At 37.6% G+C, this 11,174-nt stretch overlaps 1 protein-coding gene across 1 annotated transcript; it reads left to right on the top strand.

The window, feature by feature from the left end:
- The first annotated feature begins 1,351 nt into the window (after positions 1-1,351).
- LOC110906733 (receptor-like kinase TMK3) lies at positions 1,352-10,780 on the top strand. Its single transcript, XM_022151827.1, has 3 exons — positions 1,352-2,226; positions 9,998-10,152; positions 10,266-10,780. The coding sequence occupies exons 1-3, from the start codon at positions 1,352-1,354 to the stop codon at positions 10,778-10,780; spliced, it is 1,545 nt and encodes a 514-aa protein (XP_022007519.1).
- Positions 10,781-11,174: the final 394 nt, after the last annotated feature.

Below are 11,174 nucleotides of genomic sequence, written 5' to 3' on the forward strand. Positions count from 1 at the left end.
TATCCGAAAATCGGATAATCCGAAAATTCGGATTCGGATTCGGATAGTGATTTTGAGAATTTTCGAATAATCGGATTATCCGAAAATATCCGAAAATTTAATTTTTATTTTTTTTCGGATATCCGAAAATATCCGAAGTATCCGAAATATCTGAAAAATATCCGAAGATCGAAAAATATCCGAAAAAAATATCCGAACTATCCGAAAAATATCCGAAATTTATATTCGGATATCCGAAACTATCCGAAAATCTGGTTCCAAATATTAAAAATAATAAAAAAATAAAAATTAAATAAAAAATTAGATATTCGGATATCCGATTAGATATCCGAACCCGAATCCGAAATTTCGGATTCGGGTTCGGATGTCAATATTTCACTATCCGAAATTTCGGATATCCGATTTTCGGATATCCGAAAACCGGATTATCCGATCTTGAACACCCTACTGACGGACCACTAGAGTATCATCGTGCCACAAGCGGAACCACCCGATCATATCCATCTCCACTAGGCATACTGTCTATACACCAATTCAGGAGGAAACCCAATAAATATGGAAAAACCCCCCTTGTGGGAATCGACCTACCTACCTATTGGTCCCAAAGCCTTATCCCACCCGAAAGATGCAACTAGACTATAAAGCAATGAGCTAAAATACTACAATAAAAAACAACTACAAGAATTATAAATTACTATTTATTACTAAAAAATAAATGAATAAGAAATAAATATCACTAAAAAAATACTTAAAAATTAACAATCAGTGTTTATCAAGACTTTGTATTCATATAGATAATAGAACTTTTTATTCGTTCAAATTCAAATGTTTTTAAAAGTTACCTAACTGAAACGTAAATCCACAATATATACTTTGTAATGTTTGATTCCCTAAAATATACTTGATCATTATTTTAAATAAATATATTAAAATTTAATTACTTACATATTTACACATACGTGAATAACTAAAATGACATGCATTAAACTCATTGAAGACCAAACTACTGTTTAGGTATACTGTTTTTTTTTATCGGCGACTGCATCGAACCTAACCATCAAGAACAAGCATCCACTTTTGCAGACGCATAACCATCGAGTATACCGTCATTCCCATCAACCCTCCTCCCCGATCAAGTCCCGGAAAATTTGTTTAGGTGAAACTTCACACTTCCACTGCAAATTTGTTGGTGATTCAACGGTGACCGGCGATGAGCTGCTCGCTCCTCCGCTCGACCTTACCAGGTAACTATAAATAATATCCACCGTCCGTTCTCTTGTTCATTCAAGTCCCGCATACCACCACAGTCGCTTCCCATCTTCATTCATCTCCTCATTCCCGGTTACACCTAATGGCAGAATACCACCACCTAATTTTAACCATAACACTCCTCTTCGCCTTCCTAATTTCACCCGTTTTCAACACAACATACCCTAACGTACGAAAAGGGTTGGATTTGAGCAGCAGCCAACTTTCACCAGGGATTACTCCTAGTACTGGTGATCCGGGCATTGGTGGTGTTCCACCTATACCGCGGAAGAAGAAACCAAATGTAGTTCCGTCCCTCACTCCTGCTGCGATTTTTGGTGGTTTAGCGCTTTTAACCGTCCCTTTAGGCCTCTACTTATGCAAATGGAAGAAAGCTAACTCAAGTGAACCACCGAGCTCACTCGTTATTCAACCCCTGGACCCGGCTGACTCGGATAACACAGTCAGGATTTCAATCGCCAATGACACACAGATGCATGCTGGTTCGGGTGAGTCCCCTGTAATCATGTCTGGAAACATAATCATTTCGGTTCAAGTTTTAAAAAATGCGACCAAAAACTTCGCAAAAGAAAGCAAGCTCGGGCATGGCGGGTTCGGGGTCGTTTACAAGGGCCAGTTAGACGATGGCACAAAAATAGCCGTCAAAAGAATGGAATCTGGTGCGATTAGCAACAAAGCATTAGATGAATTTGAATCGGAAATTTCAGTCTTGACAAAGGTTAGACACCGACATTTGGTGTCACTTTTAGGATATTCAACTGAAGGGCTTGAAAGAATTCTTGTTTATGAATATATGCCTCAAGGTGCATTAAGTAGGCATCTATTTCATTGGAAGAACTTGAAGTTGGAACCACTTTCTTGGAAAATGAGGTTAAATATTGCATTGGATGTCGCTAGAGGCATGGAATATCTTCATACTTTGGCTCATCAGAGCTTTATACACCGAGATCTTAAATCGTCCAATATTTTACTTGTCGAATAAATGCTGGATTTGTAAAAGAGTTGAATAGATGACTTCTATAAAAGAGTTGAGTGGCCAGATTTGTCGAATTCGCTGTGATGAGATTGAAATAACAGTTGATGGGGAGCCATTTGTGGCTTGTAATGATGTGCATTCCCTATTTGCAGATCTTGTTACGAATACGAAAGAAGAGAGGGTAATCAAGCTTGCCCTCAATGCAAAACCAGATACAAACGAATCAAAGGTATCCATGTTATGAATTTTATAAGTATCATTTAGTGAATATCAAAGAACTTAACTGGAAGTTTAAATACCAGGGAGTTCAAGAGTGATACGGAATTATACTTGGTGTCAGTTCAGAGCATGATCCGCCAAGAGCTGAGTCGTGCAAGAAAAGGTAGGCGTGAACAACGTCGACGAGCTTGGTGGCCTCTGGTTGCACCTCGAGGCAATAACAGGGGTCGTATGGGTCCCGGTCAAAGTCAAGGTCAGATCAGTTCACAAGAGTTTTCCATTCAGGAAGCGAATCTTTGAAAAGGTTCACGAGTCTTGTTGCTTCGGATCATACGGGTTTGCTCGTAATACTGCTGCTCCCTGCTAAATTGTTGTTTGTGGAGGCATGTAATGTGATTCGACACGTTTAAGGTAAGTATTGGTAAAACCATAAAAAACATTCTTTATTGTTTCATATGAAATTATGTTAATATAGAAATTAATCATTAGTATGTTTTTTGTTAGTTTGTTTGGTTTCTTGGAGGTTTTTTTTGGTTAAGTAATGCTTATACGAAAGTATACATGTTGCGTAGGTGCAACAAACTTGGGAGATGTTGATAAGGACCATAGGTGAATGAAGGGGACAAAATAATGGTCACGGTCCAGACCCGTGGTTCCAACAAGCCGGTGAAATAGAAAGAAAGTTCTAGCCGGAAAATGCCAAATTCTGGACCCAAGTGGAATATATCCACAACAAGCCGGTGAAATAGAAAGAAAGTTCTAGCCGGAATATAACTATTTACACGTAGTTGCCAAGTGGAATATATCCACAATGTCTCATCCGTGTTTCTGTGTAGGACCAATCATAAGGGAAGGTTCATAGAATGATGGCAAAGTCAAATGACACAAACATTAATATTACTCACAACTAATATGTTTTAAAATTAGAATCATGTAAGCGGTTCTTCATAGAATGATGCCAAAGTCAAATGACACAAAAATCTTTAATAAAACACACTATATATATATATATATATATATATATATATGGGGCTGTTTGGCAACCCTCTTAATGAATCATTAAGAGGTGGACCTCTTATTCGGACAGAGGTGGACCTGTTTGGTTGTGCCTCTTAATGGCAAAAAAAAAAAAAAAAAAAAAAAAAAGACAATTGTTACCCCCTTTCACCTCTCATCAGCCAAGAAACCCTAACCTCTCATCAGACCTCCGCCCCCACCCCTCTCCTCACCACCGAACGCCTCCCGCCGCCCTCCTCCTCCGTCTCCTCACCACCTCCCGCCGGTCGCCACCCTCCTCCTCCCTCTCCTCACCACCGAACAGCCCTCATCCTCCCTCTCTTCCACCCTTTCCCTTTCACCTCTCATCACCAACACCTCCGCCCCCAACCCATGAACGAGTAACGGTGTTCCCAGAGTAACGGTGAAAACTTTGGAAGACGATGATTGAGAATAATGAGTGTGTGTGTCGTCGGAAGAGTTCCGGTGACGGCGGCGGTTGTTTCCGACGGTAATAAGAAGGTTGAACGATGAATCATCGGCAGCTTTTCTGCCATTGATTGTGAGATTGTGATCTTACAGAATCAGAGAAACAAGATAAGGTGTGAATGGATAAAAAGATATGCAGATCTGTCAACGAATTGATTGTTGATCGGTGGAAACTGGTGCCTGAATTTAATAACAGCTTTTTTGGTGATTTGTTTGTTATGGGATTTTCTTTGGGTTGAGTAAATAAACACATCACATACATGCCCCTTCTTATTTTTTGTTTTTTGTTTACCAGTGAAATGGTGTTTAGTTGTGATTTGATTTATAGTGAAATGATGCTAATTTGATGTGCCTTGCGTTTGAATTGGTTTATTATTGTTGTTGATGATTTGTGTGTATTTGCTTATGAGAAATAATGAATTAGGTATTGTTTTAGAACTAATCAGTTAGGTATTTAGTTTTGTTTAGAGGGGTAAAAATGTCATTTCACACAGTCATTCAGAGATGCAACCAAACAACATTTTACTGGTTCAGCTCTTACTGTTTCAGAGCCTCTTACCCATTTAGACCTCTTATTCATTCAGCATTTATTGGTTCAGATGTTACCAAACAGCCCCTAAGTAATGAAGAAGAGTAGAGATGGTATACCTAGATTTTGAATAGTATGGGTCAACATATCACATCAACCTTCATTAAATTAAAACAACTTTAATATATATAAATTTTGCACAAGGAGCCTCCCAACATTTTCTTGCCTCTATTATCTTATACTCTGTAGGTAGGTAGTCAGGATCTCAATCTCCCCCACAAAAGCGTGAGACAAACATGAAGATAATTCTCACCAGAAAAGCACTACTATTATTCATGTACCTAATAAACTTTCTCATCAAAGCCTAACCGCCATACCCATTCATAAAGTGTCAAAACGAGACTACTTATATCGCCAATAGCGCGTACAGTAGGAATCTTGATGCGGCTTTGTCCTCTCTCCAGACCACCAACTCAGGCTTCGGTTATTATAACTCTTCAGCCGGTCAAGGAACCGATAGAGCCAACGCAATCTGCCTTTGCCGAGCGAAACATGTGCCAAAGTTGTTTACGGGACGCTATTTTTCGGCTAAGAGTAGTTTGTCATAACCAAACAGAAGCTGTTATATATTATGAATTTTGTTTATTGAATACTTACTGGGAAACAATGATATGGCTAGAGATATATACCGCATGCAAAACATTGATACCTTTTCTGATAAGGAACAACTCAAAGGTGTTCTCCAACCGTTTATGAGATAGTTGAGAGGCGAAGCGGCTGCTGGAAATTCGTTGCTGAAGTTTGCTATGGAGGACACAAGCGGGCCTGGTTCGAACACGCTTTATGGCCTTACGCAGTGTGTTCCAAGTTTGTCGGAGCCCGAGTGCAATGATTGTTTGGAATATGCAATTAATCAGATGTCATTGTGTTGTGTCGGGAGATATGGTGTACTAGTTCTTATGGCAGGTTGTAATGTAAGGTATGAGATTTATGAATTTTCAATTAACTCAGCAGTTCTTCCGCCACCACCAAATTCACAGCCATCTCCGCGGCGTGTTACATCGCAACCAGGTACCGATGTTCAGTTGAAGTTGATATCGGTTTAGTTCGTTTTGTTGGAAATCCAGAACAGAATTCTAAGAACATCACAATCATATAATATGCAGAGATCAAAATATTAAAGAATGGACAATTCGAATTGATAATTCTGAATTGTCTTGGTAACCATAAACAATAGTGAATACATCATATATATACGGTGGTGGTGACGGTTTGTCAACCGACACACCTATTACCAACCGTTTTATAATATTTAAATCTTAATCCTAACCTAAATACTAAAATAATAACATAATACATATAGTTTAGTTTATATAGTCTAACACCTGCCCCTAAACTAAACTTGGTTAATCCTGGGAACATTGAAACCTCCTTCGTTTATTAAAACGTTTGTCCGCATTCCAGTTTCCTAACAAATTTGAAGTGTAGTTGTCTTCATATTATCTTTCTTCCGATCTTGCAGATCTGAATGTCTTGCTGCCTTCATTCTTGAAACATCTTCGTTCTTCAACGTCTTGTCTCTTTCTTCTGTATTTACCTTTCTTTGTTGCCGGCAATGGAAACATCATGTCGGATCTGAATGTTTTGTTGCCGGCAATTGTATATTCATCATCGCTCCTGTCTCTCTTCTACTCAACGTCATGCGGAGTCATCTTTTATTCAACGCCATGCGGAGTCATCTTCTACTCAACGCCATGCGGAGTCGTCTTTTACTCAACACCATGCGGAGTCATCTCGATTAATTCCTTTTTTTCATATATGAGAGTATGAACTCGGTGTCATATATGAATCAAATTAATCCCGTTTCGTAATTCTGCGATGATTCTTCGTTTCGTAATTCTTTTTCCTGTTTCTTGAACATGTATCTTCTCTTCTTTTTCTTCTTCTTAAGAAAGAGATCTTCTATGTTTATCGACTTCCTGCATATGTCGCTCTTCTTTAAATCTGATTCGTCCCGTATAACAGACAAATCATAACCGTATTTTTTTGATGTTCTTCTGGTATCGCTCACTAGTGTTTGTTCCTCCCTGGATCGAAATTGGAATTAATTCCTTTTCAACAATCTTGTGTTGAATCGTCTTTCTTTCCTTGAATGTTCTTTATATTCCGGTTTGCGCAGCGTTTCGAAATCCCTCGGATCGTTTCCTGATGCTTTGTTTACGATTGCAACTTTTCCGATGATTGTTCGATTACCAGCCCGTAAAACTCTTGATTTCTTCAAGAATGATGCGTTCCTTTCTCGTTTCTGATCTGCGCACCCAGACTTCTTTTCGATTTCTTTTCTTTTGTCTGATCATCTTCCTTTTCTGATTCCGTTCCGTGTGCAGCGGAATTTTATGATACTCTTCGTCCAGATGTATTTAAATAAAAACAGAGTAATGATTTCTGATATAGTTTGCAGCGGAATTCTTCTTCTGTAACTTTTGTGATTGCAGCGGAATCGATTCTTTCTTCGTTTGATCAGATTCTTGGTCCTAATTTCTTCAATTCGTTGTTCTTGATTTCCAGATTGTCACTTGAATTTGATTCTCGATTAACCTTGCTCTGATACCACTATGTTGGAAATCCAGAACAGAATTCTAAGAACATCACAATCATATAATATGCAGAGATCAAAATATTAAAGAATGGACAATTCGAATTGATAATTCTGAATTGTCTTGGTAACCATAAACAATAGTGAATACATCATATATATACGGTGGTGGTGACGGTTTGTCAACCGACACACCTATTACCAACCGTTTTATAATATTTAAATCTTAATCCTAACCTAAATACTAAAATAATAACATAATACATATAGTTTAGTTTATATAGTCTAACACGTTTGCGTCCTATGTATATTTTTTCACCATTGCCATATATATAAACTTTTTTGAAAACTACTATTGTGCCGCTATCGTACCAAACTAACTGAACAATATTTGTATCCGTATTGTTATTTATTTTTATTGTTTTGCTTTCAATAAGCTAAGATTATATCGCAACCATACCGTACCGAACCGAATAATATCAGTATCGTTATTTATTACTTTTTATGGTTTCTTGTATGATAATAGATATCGTAGTGAACCGAATCGAAACCGAATGAACAACATCAGTTCGGTACCTGTATTCATTTTTATTGTTTTTTCTTTCGATAAACTGGCGTACCATCCCAAATCGAAATCGAATGAACAACATCAGTTCGGTACCAATATTTATCTTTATTGTTTTTTCTTTCGATAACTGATGGCGTACCATCCCAAACAACATTGGAACCGATACGTATATTCATTTTATCGTTTCCGTTTTCAAAATATTTTCATTTTTACAACTCTGTCTGTGACGATAAATGAATATCGGTACCAGTATCGTGACAATCTAAATCGATTGATACCGTTCGAACAACACATGTTGATTTGTATACCGAGCACATAAAGCATACCGGTACTGTAACGAATCAAACCGATACCGATCCAACGCCCGCGGTAAGGTACCATCACAATGCGCTGGCAAATAACTTGCAATCTTAAAAAATAAATAAACATAGATGTAGATTTGCAATTTTACAAAAAGTTAAGGAATAATCAAGTTAACGATGGCGTACCGTCCCAAACAACATTGGGACCGATACCTGTATTCATTTTTATCGTTTCCGTTTTCAAAAGATTTTCATTTTTACAACTCTGTCTGTGACGATAAGTGAATATCGGTACCAGTATCGTGACAATCTGAATCGATTGATACAGTTAGAACAACACATGTTCATTTCTATACCGAGTATATAAATCGTACCGGTACTGCAACAAATCAAACCGATACCGACCCAACGCCCACAGTAACGTACCGTCACAATGCACGGGTAAATAACTTGGAACCTTAAAAAATAAATAGGCATATATGTAGATTTACAATTTTACAAAATGTTAACAAATAATCATATTTAATGCTAAATAAATAAAATACTACCATTTTTTTTTGAATGGCAAATTTGGATCACTGACGGATAGGGGTGTTAAAAAAATACAAATCCGAAACCGAATCCGAAATATCCGAAAACCCGTATCCGAAATATCCGAATTTTCGGATATCCGAATTTCCGAAAATTTGGATTCGGATTCGGATAGCGATTTTGAGAATTTTCGGATAATCGGATTATCCGAAAATATCTGAAAATTTAATTTTTATTTTTTTCGGATATCCGAATATCCGAAAATATCCGAAGTATCCGAAAAATATCCGAAATATCTGAAAAATATCCGAAGTATCCGAAAAATATCCGAAATATCCGAAAAAAATATCCGAAATATCCAAAAAATATCCGAAATTTATATTCGGATATCCGAAACTATCCGAAAAATCTGGTTCCAAATATTAAAAAATAATAAAAAATAAATATTAAATAAAAAATTAGATATTCGGATATCCGATTAGATATCCGAACCCGAATCCGAAATTTCGGATATCCGAAATTTCGGATTCGGGTTCGGATGTCAATATTTCACTATCCGAAATTTCGGATATCCGATTTTCGGATATCCGAAAACCGGATTATCCGATCTTGAACACCCCTACTGACGGACCACTAGAGTATCATCGTGCCACCAGCTGAACCACCCGATCATATCCATCTCCACTAGGCATAATGTCTATACACCAATTCAGGAGGAAACCCAATAAATATGGGAAAACCCCCCTTGTGGGAATCGACCTACCTATTGGTCCCAAAGCCTTATCCCACCCCAAAGATGCAACTAGACTATAAAGCAATGAGCTAAAATACTACAATAAAAAACAACTACAAGAATTATAAATTACTATTTATTACTAAAAAATAAATGAATAAGAAATAAATATCACTAAAAAAAATACTTAAAAATTAACAATCAGTGTTTATCAAGACTTTGTATTCATATAGATAATAGAACTTTTTATTCGTTCAAATTCAAATGTTTTTAAAAGTTACCTAACTGAAACGTAAATCCACAATATATACTTTGTAATGTTTGATTCCCTAAAAAATACTTGATCATTATTTTAAATAAATATATTAAAATTTAATTACTTACATATTTACACATACGTGAATAACTAAAATGACATGCATTAAACTCATTGAAGACCAAACTACTGTTTAGGTATACTGTTTTTTTTATCGGTGCATCGAACCTAACCATCAAGAACAAGCATCCACTTTTGCAGACGCATAACCATCGAGTATACCGTCATTCCCATCAACCCTCCTCCCCGATCAAGTCCCGGAAAATTTGTTTAGGTGAAACTTCACACTTCCACTGCAAATTTGTTGGTGATTCAACGGTGACCGGCGATCAGCTGCTCGCTCCTCCGCTCGACCTTACCAGGTAACTATAAATAATATCCACCGTCCGTTCTCTTGTTCATTCAAGTCCCGCATACCACCGTCGCTTCCCATCTTCATTCATCTCCTCATTCCCGGTTACACCTAATGGCAGATTACCACCACCTAAATCGTCCAATATTTTACTTGGCGATGATTTTCGAGCCAAAGTTTCGGACTTTGGACTGGTGAAACTCGTCCCGGATGGTGGGAAGTCAATTATGACTCGGGTAGCTGGGACTTTTGGATACATTGCCCCTGAATATGCTGGTAACTATCTTTTTTTTTTTTGTTAGTCTTACTTAGTATAGGTTCATGAATTCAGGATTTTGTTTCCATCTCTAGTCAGTGATTCTAGATCTTATTTTCATCTGTGTTATCAGTGACAGGTAAATTGACAACAAAGGTCGATGTCTTCAGCTACGGTGTCATTCTTATGGAGCTACTAACCGGCTTAATGGTGTTAGACAATGACAGACCTGAAGAAAAACGATACCTGGTAGAATGGTTTTCGAGCATTAGAGCCGACAAAGAGAAAGTAATGGCTGCTGTGGATTTCTCTCTTAACGCGAACGAAGAAATATTCGAAACCATCTCCGTCGTAGCTGAGTTGGCAGGCCATTGTACAGCCCGAGAGCCAAGTCAGCGGCCCGATATGGGGCACGCAGTCAACGTGCTGGCTCCACTTGTGGAGAAATGGAAACCCATGGAGAGTGAAGCTGAAGTATCTTGTGGTGGTGTTGATCATAGTCTGCCGTTGACTCAAATGGTCAAAAGGTGGCAAGAAGCAGAAGCAGAAGGGAAAGATTACGTTAGCTATATGGATCTTGATGATGGTAAGAGTATCATTCCTGCTGGATCTGCTAATTCCTTTACATCTGTTGATGATGGTCGATAAATCACTTTTCGGGATTCTGTTGGCTGGCCGGGTCACTAGTGTTCTCAGGCGTGGGTGGCCTTTTGCCATTGGATGATCTGGTTTTGTTTGTAAGCGACTGATTGCGATGTAGAAAATGAAATCGGAGCAGTTTTGTAAGCTGCTGATTTGTGATGTAAAAATAAAAGTTCTATGTGTTAAATTTGTAACCGGCTGATTGTGATGTAAAAAAATAAATGTTTTACATGTTAAATCGGATCAATTTTGTAAGTCGGTTATTGCGTTGTATGGATTTACTTCACCCTATTTATTTAGCTTACCGGTTTAATTACACAATTATTTCAGCTTGATATTGTGTTTTTTTCCCTAAAATTTGTGCGTATATTGTTTGTTTGTTTGTTTTTTTTTATTTAGG

The sequence above is a fragment of the Helianthus annuus genome, chromosome 14, assembly GCF_002127325.2.
Source record: "Helianthus annuus cultivar XRQ/B chromosome 14, HanXRQr2.0-SUNRISE, whole genome shotgun sequence".
NCBI classification, from domain to species: Eukaryota; Viridiplantae; Streptophyta; class Magnoliopsida; order Asterales; family Asteraceae; genus Helianthus; species Helianthus annuus.

What these genes read in the sequence shown, in the direction of transcription:
- LOC110906733 (XM_022151827.1), top strand. Translation starts at nt 1,352, where the DNA reads ATGGCAGAATACCACCACCTAATTTTAACCATAACACTCCTCTTCGCC. An exon ending in ATACACCGAGATCTTAAATC is followed by an intron (nt 2,227 to 9,997) that starts GTCCAATATTTT and finishes ACCTAATGGCAG; the next exon opens with ATTACCACCACCTAAATCGT. An exon ending in CATTGCCCCTGAATATGCTG is followed by an intron (nt 10,153 to 10,265) that starts GTAACTATCTTT and finishes CTGTGTTATCAG; the next exon opens with TGACAGGTAAATTGACAACA.